General features: G+C 38.3%; 2 protein-coding genes across 5 annotated transcripts in view; both read left to right on the top strand.

The window, feature by feature from the left end:
• SLF2 (SMC5-SMC6 complex localization factor 2) overlaps positions 1-13,929 on the top strand; it is a 46,635-nt gene extending 32,706 nt beyond the window's left edge. For 3 of the 4 annotated variants that reach the window (XM_027851875.1, XM_027851878.1, XM_027851876.1), the window contains exons 12-20: positions 1,116-1,221; positions 1,715-1,891; positions 2,994-3,091; positions 3,596-3,683; positions 4,887-5,015; positions 9,608-9,682; positions 11,085-11,171; positions 12,243-12,311; positions 13,289-13,929. In XM_027851875.1, coding sequence (XP_027707676.1) covers positions 1,116-1,221; positions 1,715-1,891; positions 2,994-3,091; positions 3,596-3,683; positions 4,887-5,015; positions 9,608-9,682; positions 11,085-11,171; positions 12,243-12,311; positions 13,289-13,324 — 865 coding nt within the window. In that variant the 3' untranslated portion in view covers positions 13,325-13,929. Of the gene's footprint in view, positions 1-1,115; positions 1,222-1,472; positions 1,673-1,714; positions 1,892-2,993; positions 3,092-3,595; positions 3,684-4,886; positions 5,016-9,607; positions 9,683-11,084; positions 11,172-12,242; positions 12,312-13,288 lie in introns of those variants that run through there. The other variant, XM_027851877.1, reaches the window with a different exon arrangement.
• A 10,928-nt stretch (positions 13,930-24,857) lies between these two features.
• Positions 24,858-24,950, top strand: part of SEMA4G (semaphorin 4G) — a 7,670-nt gene continuing 7,577 nt past the window's right edge. Inside the window, exon 1 of the mRNA XM_027851643.1 lies at positions 24,858-24,863. Within this exon, the coding sequence (XP_027707444.1) occupies positions 24,858-24,863 (6 nt within the window). The remainder of the gene's footprint in view (positions 24,864-24,950) is intronic.

Genomic DNA, 24,950 nt, shown 5'->3' with positions numbered 1-24,950 from the left:
ATAGTAGGTGCTTAATAAATGTTTGTTCCCTCCCTGCTGCTGCCCCATCCCTTAGATCCCTTTTAGCTTCAGCTCAGGTGCTATTTCCTATGTAGTGCCTTCCTGATTCTCCCGAGTTGTTAGTACTGTCTCCCTCTGAAATTATTTTGGATAACTTTGTATATAATTTGTATTTACTTATTTTGGGGCTTGTATTTTCCCTACCCCTATTGATTGTAACCTCCTTGATGGACAGGATGTGACTGTTGTTTTGGTTTTGGTCTTTATGTGCACAGTACCTTAGATAAAAGCACTTAATAATGCTTACTGAATTGAGTCTATAGTAGCCAATAATTCCTTCTACAGTGTCCCCACAGATAGTCGTCTGTCCTTCTCCTGGTCAAAATCTCACCTGTACGTGTGTGTTTGAGGGGGCGGGGAGTGAGTGGAGTGTCCTTTTCCCTCGGCAGTCTTGTTCTACTTTTGAATAGCTCTATTAGGAAATTTTTCCTTAGAGCAAACCTAAAACGCGCATTTTTGCAAATTCACTTGTTTCTCGATCTGGGGCCCTGTATAAGATTTCTCTTCCATGTAACTGCTCCTAGTATACTTGAAGACTGTTTTGATGGTCCTATCAAATATTTTCTTTTTCAAGCTAAACATCACCACTTCCTTGAGCTTTGTATGGCAAAGCCTTAGGTCCTCTTGAATTCATGACATCCTTCTGGACACACTTTAGCTGGCTGATTCTTCCTCAGAACTGTATATAGTACTCCAAATATCATCTGGCTAGAGCAGAATATAAAGAATTAACTTGTTCCTTCGTTCTGGACATTAGTACTTTTGCATTCCTCTGAATTTCACTTATCTTTTATTTATACCACTTACTATGCTTACATTGTATTATATTGTAATTTTGTGTATCTTGTTCTGTCTTCCCTCACACTGCCTTGTACTTGAAAATGATCATCTGAAGGACCTGAGTTCAAATGTGGCCTCAGACACATAACACTTACTAGCTATGTGACTCAGGGCAAGTCACTTAACCCCAGTTGCCTCACCCAAAAAAAAAAAATCAGTAAAACATTGTTGAATGAATGTTATATGCATTTCACATTTCTTTGTTCATTTTTCAGTAATTTTGAGGTACAAAGTATATCTGAAGAAAGAAAAGGTGAAGATTCTGTAGCAGAAACTGTTGTTTCATGTCTTCCAGAAACCAACATTTTAAATGTAGTTAAGGTAATAAATTTGCCTTTATCAGTCGTTTTTGTCTTTTTTGTTTGCATTCAGTTTGAGAGTTCGCATGGAAGAAATACTTATTCTGGAGAAAACAGTGATAATAAATGATGCTTTTGCCTAAGTCATTAGTATGCTCAAGAGTATTTTAGGTCATTGCAACTTTTGGATTATTTTTTTTCTCAAAAGATTTTTAATCAGCTCTTTGGAAGGCAGGACTTGATTAAGCAGAAATCTACTTTTACCACCTACAGCTTTGTTTGGAGATCTACCTGAGGTCCTGTGTCCAAGTACAGAACTTTGATTTGTCAAGAAGATTAGAAAGCTAGAGAAAGGGTTGGCAGGGGTGGTTCTGTCTTGTTTTGTAAGGATTGAATCATTGCCAACCCCAATACATCAGAAGTAACAAGGACATTTTTCTGGATTTAAAAACTTATAGGTAAAGTACCTTTCCTTAGTAAATGAATTTCATTTATTTTTGTGATTGTGTGCTAAGTTTATAGGCTTGTGTACAGCTGTATATCCAGAAGGTTACACAGATCAAGAAATAATCTTGCTGCTTTTAATGTTCTTGAAAATGAGTTTGGAAAAGCACCTGAAACAGATTGCACTAGTGGACTTTCAGAGTCTCCTGATAAACCTGTTGAAAAACATTAGAGATTGGGACGCAAAGGTAAGAGATGAAGCTACCAAAGAACACAACACTAGTTTGGTGTTAGGAAAGCAGAGATTTACTTTCAGTGCAGGCAGAATAAAAATGTGCTATATTTCTAACATATAACCTGACATTTGGTAGATGAGGGATGAATCAGACATAAAGAAAGACTGCATTTGTTTAATATGTGTTAAAATCATGAAAATTATATCTTTTATGTAATGCTTAATCAGGGCTTCTTAAGTTGAAGACCCCCTGAATTTTTAAAAGATGTTGATAACTGTATTTCAATATAAATGGTTTCCTTCATAATCCTGTATATTGTACATTTGTGAACATTATTTTGAGAAGAGGCCTGTAGGCTTCACCAGACTGTCAAAGGGGTGTAGTGTACAACGAAGATGTCAAACATGCAGCTTACAACACTCCCTAGTGCATCCCAAATTAGATTAAAATGTAATTGGGAAATGTTTTTGAAATAAAAATATAATAAGACATATATAATATTACATTTTTAAAGTAAGTCAATATGCAGCCTACGGGGGTCCTTCTGTATAATAGATTAGTCACTGTCATCTGTATTTAAATTTGACACCCCTGATCTATAACACAAAAAAAGAACTCCTGCTCTAGACCTATAAACTCAAAAGTGATTTCCACCTTAGATTTGCATTAGATTCATGTGAGAAGGCAGTTCTTGGGAGCTTGCATCTGTGAAATTCTGAGTGTGGAGTTAGAGAACTGGAGATTACTTCATTCTCTAAAGAACACAAATTGATTTAGAGAAGGAAGATTTGTTTATCAACATCACAATAAATTCCACGTGTGGAAGTGGAATTTAGTTGTATTTATATGGTCTGTGATCATAACACAGGACTCAACTGAAGGTCTGAAGATTAGGTTGATCTTAGCAAAGAGCTCTAACTCCTCTGTGATAAGTTAATTGGAATCTTTAAGTGCTTTTTCATAATGTACTGGTTTTTAAAGTAGGGATTTGGAGTTTGAGGGGAGCAGGTTGGGGATAACATAATGTTAAGTCTATGTGAATGGAGTTTGGGGCGTTTAATCCCTGCGTGGTAACCATCATGAAATGTACTCCTTTTTTCTCTTTGCTTCTCAGATGCCTGAACTCTGTATGGCTATAAGTGAGCTGTCCACTCATCATCACAACCTTCTATGGTTGGTGCAGTTTATCCCTAACTGGACAGTACGTGGAAGGTATTTGAGACTGTGGGGAGGAAAAAAAAAGATTTTAATAGCATTTACATCAGATCTTTCTGTTCTTTGTACTTGTCTCCCAGCTCTTGACACTGAGTAGTTGCTTACTAAATGCTTGTTGAAAGTGCTCTTCATTTTTTTTTTATTGCTTCTCCTCATCCCTGAGTGGCAGATCAGAATCATTTCTCTTCTTTCTATTGTGATAATATATAGATCCAGCAAGAGCTCGAGTCTGTTGCTTAACCAATGTTACTTGCTTTTTGGACCCTGGTTCTGAAAGTCATTCTTGACTTTATAAAATATTCATGTAAAATGTTTCCCTTTTTACATCAGTAATTTAGCTCTAGAATATAACTCTTTTGGAACATATTGGATCCATTTTAAAATTGGAATAAATTGGGGACTAAGAAAAAAAATTGTGTTTTTTTTTAATTCTTCATGTTTTGCTTACCAAAAATATTATTAAAAAATAAATGTAAATGCAATTTTGAATTCTGATTTTAGGCAGGTGAGACAGCATCTCAGCTTAGTGATTATTGCTAAATTTCTGGACAAGAAACCTGAAGATATTCCAAGTGCCAGTGATCTGCAGGTATGAATGTCTTTTTATATAGTAAATTAAATTTAACTATTGGCTGATGTGTGTGTGTGTGTGTGTGTGTGTGTGTAAGGATTCACTTTAGGGATTTTGAAAGCCTAGAACTTTATTAAATTGCTTCTCACAACTGTTTTGCCTTTCTCTTAGGCTACTAAATAGTCTTTTTAAAAACAGCTAAAATTTGGTTATCTAGTATTTGACTTGACTTTTTTTGAATGCATCTATTTTGTTTTTCTACAAGAAGTAGAAAAGTAAAAGACATTGCAGATAAAGCAATAACCCAATGGAAAAGCACTTAAAAATTCTGAATGTATCTATAGTGGTAGATCTGAGGTTCTTTGAGTTCAGAATGAGCATACTTCTGTTTGAATTTATAAATATTTTGTGACAACTAGTATCTGTGTGACTTTTAAGTTGTCAGTGATTGACAGATGGTGGTATTTGCCCCCACGGAAGAAGAAATAGGAAACAACTGGCAGGGATTCTTGCTTCTGATTCTTATCCATTTTCGTTTGACCTTTGCAAGTGCAAACTAGAACCATATTAATAGTTAAATGTCAGCTTAGTAATCAGTCTTCAAATGAAAGAGGTTAGTGATGACATATTCAACCCCATGCATTGCCTATCCATTCCCTGATTCAGTGATCCTTCTTTACTCCCTGGAGAAATAAGACCTTCTTGTAAATGTATAAAAACTAGAATTTTGAGGGGCAGCTAGGTGGTACAGTGGATAGAGCACTGGCCCTGGAGTCAGGAGTACCTGAGTTCAAATCTGCCCTTACACACATAACACTAGCTGTGTGACCCTGGGCAAGTCACTTAACCCCATTGCCTAGCCCCCCCAAAAAACTGGAATTTTTTACCTTTTTGGCCAGCTGGCCCATTCAAACATTTGTCCTTAAATAAAAAACCCCATTCTTTTAACTCAAAATTTCTTTTAAGATATTAAAGACTTTTAAGTAAAAGGGAGTAATCAATGGACAACATATACACATATATGTGTATATAGAAGGTATTTCTAGGGAAGAAGAGTAATATAATGCCAAATACAATACTAAAGCATGTTATTGATGCCATTCTTATAAATTAACATGAATAATTATTCATGAAGACAACAACTTAAAAGAGATATCCAACAGAGATCAGTGCCTGGTATATTACTGATACTTTACCTCTCCTATGTCTTTCCTTTTGCAGTTGTCTCTTCTTTGTCAATACCTTACACAAATGAAGCCTGATTTGTTAAGGAAAATAATAGCAAAGAAAACAGGTGAACAACAGGATAACCTTACCAAAGACTGTTTAGGTCTAGACCTTGAGCAGCAGGTATGTTTTAAGACTAGATTATTTAATAAGAGTACATCTCTCCCTTCTTTTCAGAAGTGGGGGACTTTGAAAATGGAATACTTTGTATGCTGTCAGACTTGTTTGATGTGTTGTTTAGATGAAATGCATTTTCCCTCCTCTCTTATTCTTTGTTGTAAGGAACAGTTTTCTGGGTTTAGGAGGAGAAAGGTAGGTAGATAGCTGGATAGATTTGGAAATAAAGGTGATGTAAAAATAAGACATAAATAAAATCTTATTTTTAAAGACTAAATTATCTGCAAGCACATGAAAACAAGTTTGACCTTCCTTGAACTTCATAATAAATGCATTTCAGGAAATTGGCCAAAAAGTGAATCTTATTTTTGCATATATTTCTACTGTGAAATTTTTGGATAAACTGAGTAGCACAAAATAGGTGCCATTATAATTTCTTTAAGACCATAATTCTGGAAAAGGATCTGTGTGTGTTTTTATAAGTATTGTTTTTTCCTTAAGCCACCTCAATTTTAGTACTCCTGACTATAACCCTTGAAATATTTGGCACTAAGGTATTATTTTACCACTAAGTAACTTCAGTGAATAATTGACCTCATCAGTTTGGGTGCTCTTGCTTTTATGCAGATTGCAACCCACCTGTGGTTTCCCATCATAAGACTTTTCTTGATTTCCTTCTGTAAATCTGGCAGAGTTGATTCATACAGTTTGATGGAAGACATTTATTATTGCAATGCTGTCAGATTGGAGTTCATTTAATTATATGCCATCTTTTTCTCATTGTTATTATTTCTTTTGTTTTTATTAATCTTTGCTTTAACGAATTTGCAGTCAGCTGTATAGCTGATGAGAGGAATGTTTCCCACATTAGTCATTTCCTCCCTGTCAAAATGTAATGTTTTATTTTTCTTATGTTTGGTGCTCTCCATGTCTAACACTCTTAACATTTTTCTCAAAGAAGGTATTTGTAATACGAGTATAAGGTTGTGTATTCTACAAGTCTTTGGCCTTTCTTGTTTTTTACTCCCAAACCATACCGTTCAGAATTTCTAATCTTCCTCCCCTCTGCACACTTGTGCATTGAAGTCATCAAATATCAGTATGTATGTGGATTTGACTTGGAAGGTTTCATGGAGTTTGTAGAATTGCTCTACCTCCCCATCCACCATAATAGGTATTGGTCCTTATATTGCAGTTAATGTGATTGTGATATTTTTCCACATTTATCATGAGCCTTGTAGTAAAAGATATCCATCTCATGAAATGATGTTTCTTGATACCTCTTATTTACTTTTCAAAAGAGAATTTGTGAGCTATGTTTCCATTTAACTGCAACTTCTTTTGTCTTCTGATTTTTTTATGGTGAAACTGTGAAGATGAATATAATTCATTTCCTCTGGTAATACGTCCATTTGTTGGATACTAGACAAAGTCAGTGTATCAGCAGTTAAGGTTTATAGATTATCTAAAAAAGGCATAATTCCTAGCATCTTCTTGTCCCCTTTTCTGATCACCATCTTGATCACCATCACAGTAGAGGCAGAAAGGGGCTAGACAAGATTGAGGGGTATTTTGTTTGTCTTTAATTCATGGGTTTTTGCCATGGCTGCGCAATTCATCACCATGGTGATTTAGCTTCTCTGTTCCTTGGAGAACAGACATAGTCTATTGTCAGTATTGTGCTTAAAAGTCATTCCAGCATGGTAGAACCTGCTGGAGATTGTGTTCCATTGACATAACTTTAACGAAGCCAAGGTCACACCTTTGTGTTATGAGACATTAGAGTAAGACTTTCTGTAACAAAGTATATAGGCACTACCACTAACAGTAAATTTCTGTATTGTGGCTGTAGTCCTGCTTTAAGAAAAGTGCTTGTTGAAGCACTTTTAGAAGAAATAAAAAGAGCATATAATTGTGTTAAACTCTTTGTTACTAACTATAAATATAATGGGATTTGGGGAGGGAAAAGAAGGAAGGAAGAGTGCTCAGGTGCTAGAATAATTTTTAAAGAATGGGTGGTTAGATATGTGATTAGGGGAGGGAAGTATTTAAGATGTGAAGAGGAGCATGGGAATGGCAAAAGAGCATGTTGTATGCTGGAGATTGACCATTTGAAGGTGGTATAACTAGAATAGTGGGTACATGTTGAGGTGTAGTAGGAAAAATAGGGTTGAGCAGATGAAAGCATCAGGTTATGAAGAGACATCAGAGTCTGACAGAAATTTAAACTTGATCAGCTGTTATAGATTATTAGTTAAAGGAATGACAAGCAAAGCCATGCTGTTAGAAAATTACTCTGATTATCTGGTGCAAATGGTAGCAAGAATATAATATGGCGGGTGGCTAGGTGGTACAGTGGATAGAGTTCCAGCCTTGGAGTCAGGAGGGTCTGAGTTCAAATCAGGTCTCAGATACTTGACACTTAATAGCTGTGTGTCCCTGGGCAAGTCACTTAACCCCGATTGCCTCAACAAAAAGCAAAAAATATTTTTATATATATATATATACACACACACACATATATATACACACACACATATATATATATACACACATATATATATATATATATAAAAATATGGGTGCATGAACTATGATGTGGTAGAAGATATGGAGAATGAAGGAATGAATCAAATGTTCTGAAAAAGATATTAAAAGTCATGACAGATTGAATGTATGTAATGGAAAGCAAAGAATTACTGACACCTCCAAGGTTTAGGAGACTAGAAATATATAGTCAGTACCACCAACAAATAAAAATGAAGGAGTGGAGCTGGTAAGTTTGAATTGAGGGTATCCATGTGAAGTCCTAGAGACAAGAAAAAAAGAGTGGTAAGAGTTTAGCCTGGAGGTGTAGGTTTGGGAATAATCAGCAAAGAACCTTAATAAATTTTTATTAGAAGATGACTGTTTTTTCCTATTTTTTTTATCTTCTCACAATGTATTGCCAGAATTGAGTATCCTATGAATTGAATTTTCTTTTTTTTTTTATTAATTTATTTTGATTTATCAATAATCACTTCCATATGCTTTTGAGTTTAAAATTTTTCTCCCCCTTCCTCCCCAAGATGGCACATACTCTGATATAGACTATACATTTACATTCATATTAAACATATTTTCACGTTAGTGATGTAAGTAGAAATTAAAACCAATAGGAGGAACCATAAGAAAGAGGAAACAGAACTCAACAGAAGAGAAAACATTTAGCAATTCGGCTTCCATAGTTCTTTCTTTGGATGTGGATAGCATTTTCCATGACAAGGCCTCTTGTCTTAGATCCTTGTATTGCCAGGAAGGGTTAAGTTTATTGATATTAGTCATCATGCAGTGTAGCTGTTATTATGTACAATATTCTCTTGGTTCTGCTCACTTCACTTAGCATCAGACCATACAAGTCTTTCCAGGTTTTTCTTAAGTCAACCTGTTCGTCATTTCTTATAGCACAATAGTATTCCATCACATTCATATACCACAACTTGCTCAGCCATTCCCCAATTGATGGGCATTCTCTCAATTTCCAATTCTTTGCTACCACAAAAAGAGGTGCTATGAATATTTTTGTACATGTAGGTCCTTTTCCTGTTTGTGTGATCTCTTTGGGATATAGCCCTAGAAGTGCTATTGCTGGGTCAAAGGGTAGGCACATTTTTATAGCCCTTTGGGCAGAGTTCCAAATTGCTCTCCAAAATGGTTGGATCATTTCACAACTCCACCAGCAATGCCTTAGTGCTCCAGTTTTCCCACATCTTCTCCAACATTTATCATTTTCCTGTTTTGTCATGTTGGCCATTCTGATAGGTGTGATGTGGTACCTCAGAGTTGTTTTGATTTGCACTTCTCTGATCAATAGTGAATTAGAGCATTTTTTCATATGATTATAGATGGCTTTAATTTCTTCATCTGAGAACTGTGTGTTCATATCCTTTAACCATTTATCAATTGGGGAAGGGCTTGTATTCTTATAAATTTGACTTAATTCTCTATATATTTTAGAAATGAGGCCCTTATCAGAGAGACTGGTTGTAAAATGAATTCAATTTTCTTAGGTTGTAATCTGTCTAAATTTATCAAAGTGTAAAACTGAGCTCATCTTCTACATATAAAACTGATCTTCCTATAGAATTCCCAATTTCTATTGATAAGACCACTATTCTCCTAGTCACTCAGGCTTAGAACCACAAAATTATCTTTGACTCTTCCTTCTTCTCCACTACCTACAAAGTTCTGTCAGATCCTCCACAATCTCTTTCAAATCCATTTCCTTTCTGCTCACACTGCCACCCTCCTAGTTCAGGCCCTCAACACTTCTTACCTAGACTATTCTAGTAGTCTCCTAATTGACTTTTCTGCCCTCCACTCCATCCGTCACACAGTCAGCAAAATAACCTTCCTAATATATAGTCTGGTGACTCTCTATTGTGTAGATAGGCTAAGAGGTTGGTAATTCATGGTCTCATTTAATGCCCTCCATGGTGTGTGTGTGTATTATCCTTCATTTCAATCCCTTGTAGAAATAACATTTTGGTCTGTCAGATTGTAAATGTGTCCTTTTTCCCTCCCGGGAGCACTAATTATATTAATTTAATCTTTTCTAGGTATATTACCTGACCTATGTGCTTCTTCATTTAGTTAGTGAAGTTAGTTCCTGTTCTTTCTCTCTTCGACAAAGGGTAAGGGATCTTTAGTATTTTTAATGTAGTATTTATAAGGGTAATTGAATTCACTATTACCAAAAATTAACTTAATTTGGCTTTGCTTTAAATGGATCATAAGTTCTTAATCTGGAGTCCATACACTTTTAAAAAGTAACTATTTCAGTATAATTGGTTTTCTTTGTAGTCTTATATTTTGCATTTTATGTATTTAAAAACATTCTGAGATTGAACATGTATAAGCTATATCAAATTGGTTACTGTCTCTGGGAGGGGGGAGATGAGGAAAAGGAGAGAGAAAATTTGGAACCTAAATTTTTTTAAATGAATGTTAAAAATTATCTTTACACATAATTTGTGGGGAAAGGAAATATTTTTAAAATAAATGCACAGAAAAAAAGTAAAGTGCATTTGTCCAAGTTAAAAAAAACAAACCAATTTTTTTTTAAAAAAACCCTGAAACATTCTGAGAAAGGGATCTGTGGGTTTCACAAGACTGCCAAAGGAGTCCATTACACAGAAAAGGTTTAGAACTCCTGTTTTAGAATTGAGCACAAAATAACAGACAGGGAGGTCATCTTTTGAGAAAGTAGGTTCTCTAACAGTTACTTTTTTGAAACTAATATCCTGTTGATAGTACTTGTTAATCTTCCTTAGCACTGAAATTGAACATGTTTTTATAATGTTGTGAGATGTAACACATTATTATCCCATTAAGGAAATAGAGAGTGCTCTTCATAAATTTTGGCTAATCAAAGTCTGGGTCTAGTTGAAATGGACTTTGCCCTTTTGTAAATGCTGTTGATTTTCACAAAAATAAACAAGTGTTTATAATAGCTTGGTAAACTTTGATCTCTTCACTTTCCTGACTCAGGCATGATGAACTAATATAGTCATCAGTCTTTAATGTGTTTGTATGGACTATCAAATTAAAAAAAAAAAAAATGTTAACTTCCCAAGGAATTCAGTATGATCAGTCTTTTATTAATAAAAGCTTGTTTTGTTTCTGGAGGAAAACAGGTCATCTATTGAAGCTTGAATATTTCTTGGAGAATGGGCTAAAATACCTCTCATATTTCTAAGGAATCCAGCACCTATTCTGAGCTCTAGATCTACTTTTCATTAGTGCCTCCATGGATAAGAGCTATTTAGAATTACTACTTTTATTTTTGGCTATTTTTCTGTATTAACTAGCAAGAAACCATAATAGCCCTATTGTCTTGGCAGTCACTGCTTTCACTGATAGGACAGAGTTTGGGTATGATTGTTTTGACTGATTAACATCAGAAATTGAAAACTGGGGGACTGTAGATTTGAAAATGATTGTCAGTCTGGCTAACTGTGTAACTTTGCATCTTTTTAATAGTTTATAATGCTTCAGAGTTAACTTGTTTAAGCCCCTTGTCTTTATTTCACGTAGAAAGATTTGCTGCAGCTATGTGGTTCTTTGGAACAGCACATAAAATGTTCTATCAGAGAAGATGCAAGATTTTTTCATAGGACAAAGGTAAATGTGAATATTCTTTCTTACCAAATGGTAGTGGATACTTAAAAAAATATGCATATATGTTCATTAAAAACTTGAGGAATGTTCTTGAATCCTAAATCCATGTTTAGTAGCTACTTACACTTAATATTTTGTTGTCTCTTGTATTCTGGATAGTTTGTAACTATGTGATAATGTATATCATGTGCATAACTTTCTCATCTCAAATTAACTGATAAAGTCTATGCAGTGTAGGAGTGATCACTTCAATTTAATACATTTTTATTTTATTAAGTGAAATACATAGCTTAGTGCACAGATAGGAATTTTTGTATTGAGTTACAGATTTTCAAATACCTGTTGCTGGATAGCTGTCAGTACTAGAATAGAAAGCCCTGGTTTCAGAAACACATTCTTTTGAACACTTACTGGAGTTACTGGTCCGTAGAACCTTGTGGTTGTTGCTGACAGACAGGTTCAAAGAGGACCACCCAGCGGCTTTTTTGAAGTGGAGGGTCTGAGTCCAAGTTGGTGCCAGAAGCCTCTCTTTTATTTACTTGGGGTGGAGAGTGACAGAAATGATCTAAGGAATTGCTTCAGAGGATGGTCTTGCTGAAATGGCAAGTTTCATGCTTTTCCTAAACCTACCAGAAGAAAAAGTAGCAATTTATTTAAGTGAAATTGAATCTGTTGAATTCCAGAGGTTGACAAAGTTCATTTCTGAACTGAAAAGACAACTGCAGAAAGTTGTTTAACATTAACCTTGTTTAAGCAGTTAAAACTTTTCCCAGAAATAGTTGTATCTCAGGTGCTAATTAATAAACAAAGATATTAATTGGTTCAATGATTTAAAAGAATGCATCATTTTCATTCTGGTGCAGTGGTCTGTACAGAGACTGATTAAATATGTCTGCTGTCCATATGGAGAGAAAAAACACAGTATTTGGATTGCTTTTAGTACTAGAAAGAGCCAAGATGGAAAATACAATTGCCTGAACCCTCTTATGCTGAAGCTGTGGCAACCTGGGAGACCTGTCACCTCCCACAGGCAAGGCTATCAATATCAATGAATTTTTTATTTTTGTTTTAAAGGTAATAGATTTAGTTGCCATAATACATGGAAAATGGCAAGAAATGATCCAAAATTCTCGGCCTATTCAGGTAACATTTTATTATATGGTTCTTTTTCTTAATGCTGAATACTTAGTGTGCTTTGAATATATATGCATGTATATATTGCTATTATACTTTGTTATAGCATATTACTTAAATGATGATTCATAGTACCAGGGATTTTTGTTTTGTTTTTTAGGAACAGTGCATAAGGGAACACTTCTTTAGAATTGTGTTGCTGAAAATACAAATAGTGTGTATTAAAAACCAGGTGCATTCGCATTTCACTGAAAGGATTTTTTTTTTTAAATGAAAATCATCCTTTAGGACTTTGTAGTAAGCTCTGCTCAAACAAGCTTGTCATAATTGCTTAATTGCACCTGTCTGGTGTGAGATTATCTGAGTACATGTAGATTATGTTGAAATCATAGGAATACTGAAGGGAGTCTTCAGAGGTAATGACTAAGGAAAAGTGAACTCATACTTTCTGACGTTTTGATGCTTTTAATATTGCTGCTGTTCTTAATTAGGTGACCTAATAAGGCATGTTTTTCCTTGTAGAGAAAAGCCTTTGTATATTTAACAAGTATTCTCATAGGAAAATTGGTGAAATGTTTTGTCTTTTGTTACTTTCTAACTTCAAATAGAGTTTTTTTTTCTCTATTTAAAGCCAACAGTACATATACTAAAATAGCATTGATAGAGATGGGAATTTATTTCTAAAGATTCATGTTAATCCACTTAGCATTTTTCTTAATGTCCTTAATGACTTCCTTTATATATATGGTGCTGAGGGAAACATATACAGTATTGAAAGCATGTGCTTTTATTATTAGACCACCACCATTTGAATAGGGACACCTGGTTACTCTAAAGTTGTAAGGAGGCAGTATAATACCACACTTACTGCATTTACCTTTCTCTTCAAAGCACTTAATTTGTTTAGAGTTAATCTGGTCAATAGTCTTATGACTATTAATCTGACTAAGCATGCCTTCTTCCCTCACCTTCCGATTTATTTTTAGGGAAAGCTGCATGACTTCTGGGTACCAGATTCTTAATTGGAGTGGCTAAAATGTTGACTCAGGAGAAATTGAACAGGACAAGAACCTTTCCTGAAAACGTGGAAAATGTAGATGCAGACTTCCATAGAGCTTTTGCATGGGGAGACAGACAAGTAATATGCCATTTGAATCCAGACTGTGCACGAGAATATGAAGTGTGAACCTTGGGTGGGATTGTCTGATCTCTTTACAAGAGATACTAAAGCTCGAACTTGATTCCTGTTTTAGGAACAGAGCATACGTCTGATAATACAGTGTGTTATATATGAATGTAATTTTTTTAAAATTCCCATCAAATTACTGATTTATCTTGTCCTAACAAGTTACACAAAGTCCTGAATTGAAGTTCTAAGAAATTTGGGTAGATTTGCCAAGATAATGCATGTTGCTGTCCCTTTGAAAACCCTGGATTGTAATTATTTATAAGGTGTGTGGGCTTGAGAACAATTGAAAATCACAGGCTGCTCTTAATGTTTAAAACACTTTGATACTAGCCTTTGGTTAAATGATATGTTTCAATTAATGTCCTGGTGAGCCAAAGAGTCTTTGATAGTAACAAACTATTGACATTCTTAGTTTAATTAAAAGGATTTTTTCTAATACCTCAGTGTCTGTGGGTATTTCCTAAAACTGAATCCCAACTAGATGTTTTTTAATTATTAACTTGGGTGATGCAGCTCTATCTTAAGTGACTCTAATGAAACAATAATCCAAACAAAAAATCTAGAAGACTAGATTTCTTTCCTTACAAAGATTTTTTGCAAAAGTACTTGGTCACAATGAAGGCATAGGAGAAGAAAACATTTTCTGTAAGAATTACCATGGTAAAATTAGGTGGTTTCCAAGTGACTTGAGCCTATTTTAAGCATTGGGGCAGTTAACATTTCTGTGCCACGAAGTTCAGCCTTCTTTGTAAAATGGGGTAGTGCATATTCACCCAAGAATCAAACCAGTATGTTTCTTCAGTCTTTCTTATTTTTTACACACACACACACACACACACACACACTCTCTCTCTCTCTCTCTCTCTCTCTCTCTCTCTCTCTCTCTCTCTCACTCACTCCTTATTTAAGTCCACTGGCAATAATATTACTACCTCTTCAAGGTTTTGTTATAAAATGTCTATCTTTAGTGGAAGAAACAAAAAGAGTTTCTTAAGATTTGGCCAAAGAGCGCAGGCTCACTGATGCTGGATATATATATCTATCTAAATATAGGTATAATTGTCTTTTGATATGTCATGTGTAATTTTATAAGAGTTCATATATTTTTCTCATTGACCATTGTGTAAAGTGTACAGATTACTGAGTATAAAACAGATTGGTTTGATTTTGTATAATTAGAGCATGTAAATATTTTCTTATCATGTTCATTAAAGGGATTGGACGAGATAGTTTAGGGGGAAGGCTGGATTGTTTAGGAGTATTTTGGTTTTTTTGTTTGTTTTTTGTTTTTGCTTTTTTGCTGCAGTTAAGGCATATAAACTGCCAGACCTATGACTTTTTAACCACTTTGGTAAACTTTTATTTAATAATTCTCATAAAAATAAGTATTTTTAAATTTCAGTATAGTAGGAAGGATTACTGCATATTATTTTTTTAAAAGGCAGATGGGAAAATGATAGTCATAATTCTAAAACAGGCAGCTTGACTTTAGTCTCCAGCTCATGATGTTGTATTAGTGTGCGGGTAGGACCCTGCTACTGAAAGTTTTGGGTCCTGTTTTTATATAAGTAGTCCTTCAGTTTACTTGCCAAATCAGTCAACAAGCATTTATTAAGCACTTACTATATTCCAGGCACTGTAGGCCCCATGCTAAGTGCCAACGACTCAAAACAAAGGAACAAAGTAACATCTGCCCTTAAGCAGCATGCCTTCTTTCTTTGGGGGAGTCAACAAGTAAATATCTTGAGATCATCTGGTCCATCCCTCTCATTTGTTAGAAGAGGGAACCTAATCCCAGGGAGGTTTGGTGGATTGCCCAAGGTCACACAGGTAGTAAGTATCAGGAGCTGGAGCTGATGGACTTCTAAATCAGTGTTCTTTTTACTGCCCTGTCTCCTGCCTCCTTGAGACCACAGTTTTGACCTGAGTGTGCTCCTGAGATGGATTTTGCAAAGAATCAGAATTTGCTGGAAGTGCAGAGTGAATATAATAGTGATACTGGAAAGATGGTTTCTAAAGCAAACCCTCCCAAAGAGGTATTCATTTTAAAACCAGTCTGTAAACTTTGAGGCAAACTTTGTTTTGCCTCAGTGTTGTTTGGTAAGATTAACCATGCCAGGAACTACACTATCTAATTTTCTAAGTAGGATGAACTTATTGTCCATATTGCAAGCAGAAAATAAAGGTATTTATTTTTAAAAAATGTTTTTGCGTTTATGTAACTGACTTTTCTAACTTTTTGTTGTTGTGGTGGTTAATAGAAAAGATAACTTCTTCTTACTGAGGTCATATTAAAAAATCCATTAAGCAGTATTGGCATTTGTACATTGTATCCTGCTGGCTCAGGTGGAGCTGTCAGAAAATGCTAGGTGAGAGGTTAGCATGTGTTGGAAAGGTTTTATGTATTTGATGTTACTATTTCAATCACAGGAAAGATGTTTAAATTTGATTTGCAGAAGTCACCTCAGATGTGTCAGGTAGAAAATAACTGAATCAGTATTATCTATTGATGAGAGCCCTGAGGTCAATGGCTAGCACAGTGCTTGCACACCTTAAGTGCTTTTGATGGATGTTTGAATTGAATTGAAGCCTATGTCAATATAAATAGTATAAATACAGTTGATGGAAAGAGCAGTTAATAAAAGTTATGCAGAAAATAGACAATCCTGACCTCACAATCTAATGAGGGAGACAGCAAGCAAACAGTTCTGGACAAACAAACTAGAAATGGGATTAATAGGACATAATTGAGAGGTATTGAGAAAGGTTTCCTTTAGAAGGCAGGATTTTAGTTGGGACTTGAATTAATTGATGAAAGCTGGAGGAAGGAGCTGATTTTGTTTTTAAAGTACAGAAGGTCTAATGACAAGGAAATAACCATTTACATGTAACTATGTTAACATATCAGGAATGTTTGGGAAGTCCTCTTGGGCTCCTAGTTTTATATCTCTGGATCTGGAGAGAGGGTTCAGGTGGCAAGTCAAATGGAGCTGCTAACATGGGTTAGGTTTTTGTTAATCATCAGTTTTCGTTTTCATCGTGTTCTGCCTCTGTAGCCCTGATTGCTCACTAATTCAACTCTCCAGAAGGGTATCCAGAAAGGGGGGGGGAAAGGCTTTTTTAAAAAAATCTTTCTTAAGAAGGTTTTGTATTACATAGTGTTTAAAACCCTTTGAGTATGTTACTTGATATTAAATCTTCATTTTTTTCCTGTTTGAGCTTCTAGTGTTTGGTGGTAATTACTAAGCCCCTTCTAACTGCTTCATACCTTTCACACGTGTGTGTGTGTGTGTGAGAATCTGTTACCTCACCCTACCCCCCACCTTTTGCTTTGAATTACAGTGTTCTTATGTGTATTGTATTGTTGTAGTGTTTCTTCAGGTACTAGGGAGGGTGGGTTGCAAATACAGGTAAGTGAAAAATGTTTTTTTTTGCATAACACCGTATATAGCATTTGCTTTCTTTGTCTTTTTCCATACATTGTAGTCTGGTTTCCAGTAATCCCCAAGGGAAGATACTTTTGTGTCCCTTGACATTGTCACTTCTTGTTTTTCTTCTCCCATCCTTACCCAACCACTGCCCTTGATCATCTCCCCAAAATTATCAAGAAAAGAAAGACACTTTGGGGCGGAAGTCATTGGTATTAGAATTCCAGCAGCCTTCTACTGCTCTAGGAGTTGCTGTTTAATAAGAAGTTGAACGGAACAATCTATTGGCATCTGCTCATTGGAAGAAGTTTCATCACACAGGTGCCATAATATGGTTACCAGAGGCCCCAGTGCTGTTAAGTAGATTCCTAAGCCCAAATGTAAGGTTTTTTTATTTCTCCTGATTGTCTAGCAGAACTTATGGTGGGTGAGTTAGGAGAAAAGGGAAAAAACCCTTCACACCCTTCCTAGCAGCTTTGATAGTGGGCATGTCTGCATTTGAAGACATCTGCTACGTATCAATCAAAACCTACTTCCCAAAGGCAAATTAGAGGGATGACCTAAAGAGAAGGCACTAGGGAATTGAAGGTTTTTTGTTACATGAACCTATTAGTTCCAAATCTCACATGTTGTTTCTCATTAAAATGAGAATGTGTTTCACATCCTGTCAAGAGTTTGGGGGCAAGCTGCCCAAATAAATAAGTCTTTGGTTAGGAGGAATTATATATTCTCTGAGATCCAGAAAGAGGGCAACAAATGGCTGGTGACATTGAGTCCCATGGAAGTGTGTTGAGACTCACATCACTTTTGCTGACTAATGTGTCCCTCAGAAAGTTCAGAGAGAGGCGAAGAGGCTAACTTGAAAGAGTAACCTTGAATTTTGGAGTAGACTGATTAGAGCTAGAAACCCTTAAGAAGTAAAACTTAGTGAATGATAATGAAATGATATGTCTGACAATGTTGTAATCAAGACAGCCTGCACAAGGAGTCAGTTAAACTTGACATCAGTGAAAGAAGTTGAAACGTTGTGGTTACCTGTTGACAACCCAAAATAAAAATCCTGGGGAAAAAGGAAAGTGCATCTGGGCATGGGAAACTATCCCACGAGCCCTTGGCATATTTTTTTCCACCCTAGAGAATCACTGGGAAAATTTCAAGGGTTCACATTCCCTCCCTGGGAGTATGGAGGAGATGGGATCAAAGCAGAGTGATTAATAGTACAAAGGAAAGTTAAAACTAAGATTCTGCCTTCTTAACTCTTGATGTACTCTTGGAGAAGACAGGACCCAAATGAAGAGTGCTTTCAAGGTGAGAAAGCACAAGTTACTTAACACAGCCTCACTTTCGAAATGATTGACTGCTTACATATCCTTTTCAAAGCCTTTTCATGTGATCCCAACAGCCCGTGAGTTGGTGTAATGGAAAGAGAACACCTGATTCAAATCCTGGCTCAGATAATTTAACTATATTTTGGTTTTTTTTTTTCTTTACTGAAACTTAAATGCACAATAAGAAAAAGAAACATTATAAACTTAAATAATGAAACTTAAATACAAAATAAGAGAAAAAAGCGTGCATGTGCACAGCAGAACCTAGGAGAAAATTCAAAATATAGCAATAAATTTCCATTTAAAGAAAGTCTGTATAATAAATACAGACATTGTGTGGAGAGCTGTCCATCTTTGCTTCCTTGTTCCCTTTTGTTCTCTGCTGTGCACTTTTTACTTTGTTCTTTTTTCCCCTTCCCCTCCAGAAGGCTACAATTATTTGTGGATATATTTATATATAGATATATTTATATACATACATACACACACGCACATATACATAGACATACTTTGCCTAAGAAATTCTATTTCTACCCATTAATCTAAACACCCTTCTAATACCCCTTCACTATTCCTTCACCCTCCCTTCTAGAGATCTCTCCCTTATCATCTCCCTCCTCCCTATCCCCTTAGTGTTTTATTTCTTTCTGAATTTAGAAGATTTTTATATTCTTAGAGATATATATATTTATTGTTTCCTTTTGAACCCATTCCTGATGAAAGTAGGTTTACAGAGCTAACAGCCCTCCTCCCCCATCTAGTTCCTCTGTGTCCTTTCTTCCTCCCCCATTTGTATAAAATAATTCTTCAGTTTCTGTAAAATAATTACTCTTTAGCTGTTCATAAACTGTTTTACTTTTTAAATAAAGTCATATCATATTCAGGTCTACCTCAGTCTTTCTTCTGAACTACTGAATTACTAATAACAATCTTAGACATATGTTTTACATTTTACATACATAAAAGGTAAATAGTCCGTCCTTATTGAGTCACTTGTAATTAGTCTTTGGTATGTACTTTATATTTCTCTTGGCTTCCCTATGTCAAATCTTCTATTAAGTTCAGGATTTTTTTTTTTAACAAAGTCCTGAATTAAAGGACCATTTTTTTTCCATTCAGGATTATGCTTAGCTTTGCTGGGTATGATATTTTCAGCCAGAACCCCAGTTCTTTTGTTCTTTCATATAGAGTGTTCCAAGACCTGTGGTCTTTTAGTGTCATGGCTGATAGGTCTTGTGTGATTCTAATTGTGGAACCTGCCATATTTAAATTTTTTCTTGTTGCTTGTAATATTTTATCCGTGACCTGGGGGTTTGGGAATTAGACTATAATATTCCCATAGGTTTTCCTCATAGGTTCTCTTTTAAGTGGTGATCGGTGAATTTTTTGTATTTCTGCTTTCCCCTTTTGTTCTAGTGCTTCAGGACAATTTTCTTTATTTCTTGTGTTATATCAATATTCTTTTTTTGATCATAGCTTTCAGGTAGTCCGATTATTCTTATAGTTTTCTCTTCTTGATCTTTTCTCTAGATCAGTTGTTTTTATTATGAGAAGTTTCACATTGTCTTCTGTTTTTTTATTATCTTTATATTTTGTTTTATTATTTCTTGATCTCTCATAATTTTGCTGCCTTCCCTTTCCCCAATTCTGATTTTCAAGTGTTTTTTTTCCCTTAAGATTCTAGATGTCCTTTTCTAATTGGTTGACTTTCTTTGCATAATCTTTTTTCTTAATGGTTATTTTTCTTCTCTCTCTCAATTGATTTTTAAAGTCTTTTTTTCAAGTTCTACTATGCATTCTTTTTGAGCCTGGCATTTGAGCCTCTTTCTTTATTTGTAAAATGGGAACAATGCTTACACTTCTACCTTACAGGTTTATTGTGGGAAAGGCACTTGAATAGTTTGTATAGTACTATAGAAATGTTAGGTATTTTCCCCATTTTACCGGTGAGGAAACAAGCCCAAAGGAATTAACTGATTCATATGCACAATTAGGACTAGAACCAACCTTTCTGACTTCTAGTCTAGTGTTCTTTCTAGGACTACAAAGTATTTCTTTTCTAAAAGACTGAGACAAAAAGTACTAAAAGGATTTGATAAAGAAATAACCTGAGGAAGCTGGTAGCAGTCAAGGGAAGCTTTCTGGGGGAAGTTGTTTTTAATAACCTGTTTCTTTCTCGGTAAGATAAAGTTTCGTTTTGCAATCAGATACAGTAATAGGCCTCATTCTACCCTAACAAGTCAAATATATTCACCAGTGAGTATCAAGCAGTGAAATTGCAGATTTTCCTAAATTTAAAAAAAGGTAAAGATAAGAAGGAAGGAAACAAACATTAACCACCAATTTGCCAGGCACTGTATTAAGCATGGCGCAAGTATTATGTCTTTTGATTCTCACAACAGCCCTGTGAGGTAGGTAGTTTTGTTAGCATTCCCATTTTACAGTTGAAAACTAGACAAATTAAGCGACTTGGCCAGTCACACAGCTAGTGTCTGAGGCTGGATTTGAACTCTGGTTTTCCTGTCTCCAAGCTCATTGCCCATTGCTGTGCTCCCTCTGGGTTTTGTTGCCAAAGCCAGTAGCCCTAAGCCTGATTTTTACCCACTTATTCTTCAGCAGCACTAGGTCCTACAGTATCTTAGCAAGCAGCTCCTGCACAGAAGGCAGTGAACATGAGTCAGTTCACAATCGAGCAAGTCAGGTTGACTTGTATTCCCTTGGGACTGAACACTTCTGGTAGGTCCTTCAGCATCATTGTTAGAATTATCTACATTAAACACAATTTTCATCTGGGCATCTCTCCATTTCCTTCTTTTCTGACACCACCAAGTCTAAATTTCTGAGCCTAGGTTTAAGGTAACTGTCATAACAGTCAAAAAAAGCATCAGATTTGGAGTTGGGCCCTGGGTTCAAATATTGCTGTCCAACCTAGAACAAATCACTTCCCCTCTTTGGAACTTGGTTCCCTCATGTAAAATTAGTGGGGTTAGATTAGATGATGCCATCTTTTAGATAAAAACTACTAGAACCCTTCATGATCTGGCCCCCCACTTCGTGTCCAAAATTTATTCTCTTTGCTTCGTCTCCCCAGGCCCCTCCATTTAATCATGCCCAATCCAACCCCTTCTCATTTCTGCTTGGCTTTTGCTCCTTTCCCTTCACCCTGACTGTCCATCTCTTACCGTTTTAGGAATCTGCAGGTTTTAGTAAGAGTTAGGTATCTGCTTGTGGTTTATCCAGAGAAGTAGCATTCCCTTTGTGTGGCTGGGAACGGACTCGGCACCCTCAACCCCATCCCCCATAACATAACTACACAAAGTGGGAAAAGATGGGGGTAGTTACACATTTTTATTACAAAGGAGGATGGTGGGGGTGTTATATTGGGAAATGATTTTTTGGGGGGGTAGGGGGTCAGTCAAGGCAATTGGAGTTAAGTGACCTGCCCAGAGTTGCACAGTTAGTATTATGTGTCTGAGGCTGAATTTGAACTCAGGTCCTCCTGACTCCAAGGTTGGTGTTCTACTACCTGCCCCAGGGAAATGATTTTTTTTAAAAGGCATAATTAAGTTATTAAGTGGGAGAATTTTTTTTTAAGTCTTCAGGGGAATGGGAGGTGCTCAGGTCCTTTTACTTCCCAAGAGGCTGTCTGGCTTAGATCTGCAGATGAACTCCTGAACCTGGAAAAGAGAAAACAGCAGGAACGTGATCTTAAAAGTATTGAAGTATTCATTCGAAAAAAGGGCTAGACCTTATTCTGCTCTTTGCCCCAGAAGACCGAACTCGGAGCAAGGGAGAAAAGCTGGAAGACAGGCAGATTTAGCTTGGGTGTAAGAAGAATTTCCTAGCAATCTGAGCCATCCAAAAGGTGGACTGTCTTGGTCTATTACCCCTTCACTAGACCTCAATCAAAGGCTAGGCATATCTTGTCAGCTTTTTTTTGTAGAGGGGATTCTCCAAGGAGGATAGTTCTCTATCTGATTTTGTGAAAATTTGAACTAGTTAATGTACAAAATAACTAGGGGAGGGGAAGAGGGTGGAGTCTAGAGGCTCAATGACTAAAGAACATAGATTAAGTAGGGGAAGAGGGGGAAGTTATTGAATTTCTAGTCTAATCCTGTCATTTATTTGCGGATGTAGAAATTAGGTGATTTGCCTAAGAACTCCCTTGTGGAAAGATCCAGAAGCAGGTCCAGGATCCAGATGCAAAACCCAGGCGGCCAGATTCCAAATTCCAAATTCTTTCCACCAGACAAGGCTTCTCATGACTTCTCTATACAAGGAGTAATCAGCAGTCAGACTCCACCAAAACCAAGTTGAGTGGAGGTGGGGTTCGAAGACTGGGGCAGGTATGAAGAAAAAAACCAGTTTACCAGGAGAATACGTTAATGGGCCCAGGAAGCCTATCTCAGGACCTTATAAACCGCCGAGGGTAGGGGTGGCACAGGGTCTGCCAATAAGCCATTAAGTTCCCTCCCTTACTGGATGCGGACCGGGGACCCTCCCCCGGTGCCTCCGTTTCCCCACTACGACCAAGTTTAAGGATCTAAGCCAAAGTGCAGGGGGCAGTGCGGGCCACTAGGGGGCGCACTTCCGATGCAGAGATTCCGATGAACAATAGTGCGAGGTACCTGGAGACACAGGGAGAAAAAAACCAATGCGGCTCCTGTCTGTGCTCCGGGAGCCAAAAGCCGAGGGGGCGACCTAAGGTTTGTGCCCGGTGGGCACTCCCTGGCGCTGATCGCAGCCCCTCGACAAGTCGGCGGATGCTCAGGACTGCTGCGGCCCACGCTTTTTCCCACACCGGCCGGTGCGCGGGCAGGGTTCGAAGCCGGCGCTGGACAAGCCCAGGCGCCCGAGCGCCCGAGGAGGCCCCTCCGCCCACGAGGTCAAGTACAATAGGTGCCCGGAGCTGCCGGCTGGGGCGGGGGGCGTGGCCCGAGCTGCGGCGGTGACCCTTGGGTCGCGGGAGCCTTCGGAGGCGAGGCGAGGCGAGACCGGGCGTCCCGCGGAACGAAGGTAGTCGGCTCTCTCCCAGCCCCGCCCTCCTACCCTTCACCCCGGCCCCGCCCCGCCAGCGCTCCGACCACGCCCCCGGGCCCGCCCACTCCGGGCCAGGGCTGTGTGGCTGCAGCGGTAGTGTCCGTGTCGCTATGGACCCGGATTTAGGAACCGAAAGGTGGGTGGGGGCGGGGGTGTCGACCCTCCCTCCAGCGGCCTCCGGGGTCGGGGCTGGGCCTCGGCCCGGCCCCGTCCAGCTTGGATGTCCGGAGCCGAGGCCGCAGGTGCACGGGTCGGGCCGGGCTGGGCCGGGCCGGGGATTGCGTGGGAGGCGGGAGCCGAGTGGGGCCGCAGCAGGTGTGGGGACGGAGAGGCCTGGGCCGGGGTCCTTTCCCCCTCCAGCCCCCCCGCCGTGGCGGGGAGCCACATCTGGGGTGGGGATGGTGCCCCTGCGTGGCGTGGGGCACCAGGAGGTCCCCGTGGGGGAGGTAGGGTCTTCTCCAAATCTGGGTTAAGTCCAGGCCCCAGAGGACAGAAGGAGAAGAAAACGTCCTCAAACTGCGGCGGGAGGGATTGAGGTTAGGAGGGAGCCCCAGGTGGTCGGGAGGAGCCTAGGGCTCTCCGGCTCCTCGTGGGTTCTTCCTCCCTACGCCCCGGAGGAAGGGATGGGGCTGCTGACCTCTTCCCCGCTGGCTCACTGAGAGGGCCGGAAGCCCGGACTGGGGTTTCTTAGATGCTCACCTTAGTTAGGAAGGGAAGCTGAAAGAGGCTTCTGGGGGGAGGTCAGAGCCCAGACTTAGAAGGCCACATGCAGCTAGGTATACCTTGGGACCTACCCTGGTGGGAGAGGTGTGTCGTGGGGTGAGAGGGAAGACGCTGCCAGAACTGTAAGTTACAGCCCGAGAAAAAGCGGGCTGTGCCCCCAGGACACCTGCGTGGAAGTGCTGCTTCTCAGTCCCTGCTACTGGCCTTTCCTTTGCAGGTAGAGGGTCCCTCTGGGAGAGGCAGCCTGTTCTCCGAATTCCAAGGAACATTTTTAGTAAATTATTGCTCTGTAGGCTTTGGTGACTTTTGGTCCCATCCCAGCAGCCCTGCCTGGGGAAAGAAGCTGAGCCCTTTTCAATTAGCCCCATTCTCCTCCCTACTTGAGTGTTCCTGAATCATTACTATGCCCTTTCCCCCCTTCATGGGAGATTGGGTCCCTGTAGCCCAGTACTTAACCTTTTCTTCACTGTTTGCATGTCTGTGGGTATTTAAATGTACATCTGAACATGAGTTCATGCTTATGTACTCATATATGTACATGTGCATGTGTGTACTTGTACTTACATGTGCATGCCTTCACACATGTGTGTGTTTGTGTATAGGTATATGTCTGTGTATGTACTTGTGTGTCTAGGCTAAAGCTGCCCATATCCAATGGTACTGGGTTGACTATACCCTCCCTCAGCAAACAATCACACCTCCCCAGATCTTCCACCCATCCCAACCTTTGCCCTTTAATTAAACTCCATTGGTCCCCACACACATGGTATGATCTGCTTTGCCACTTCCCTCCCCCCACCCCAACTCCCCATAGCTGTTCCTGCAGCTTCTCCCCCTCCTCCAAAGCATGCTGGTTAATGTTTTACTGAAGAAAGGACCAAAGCCTATGGGGGTGGATGGTGTTGTGATACTCCTGTTGGCTGTGATTCCAGGCATTACC

The sequence above is a fragment of the Vombatus ursinus genome, unplaced genomic scaffold (genome assembly GCF_900497805.2).
Source record: "Vombatus ursinus unplaced genomic scaffold, bare-nosed wombat genome assembly UNPS02009205.1, whole genome shotgun sequence".
In the NCBI taxonomy this organism is placed as follows: domain Eukaryota; kingdom Metazoa; phylum Chordata; class Mammalia; order Diprotodontia; family Vombatidae; genus Vombatus; species Vombatus ursinus.
Note: the sequence above shows the minus strand (reverse complement) of the source record. Positions and strands in the feature narration are given on the sequence as shown.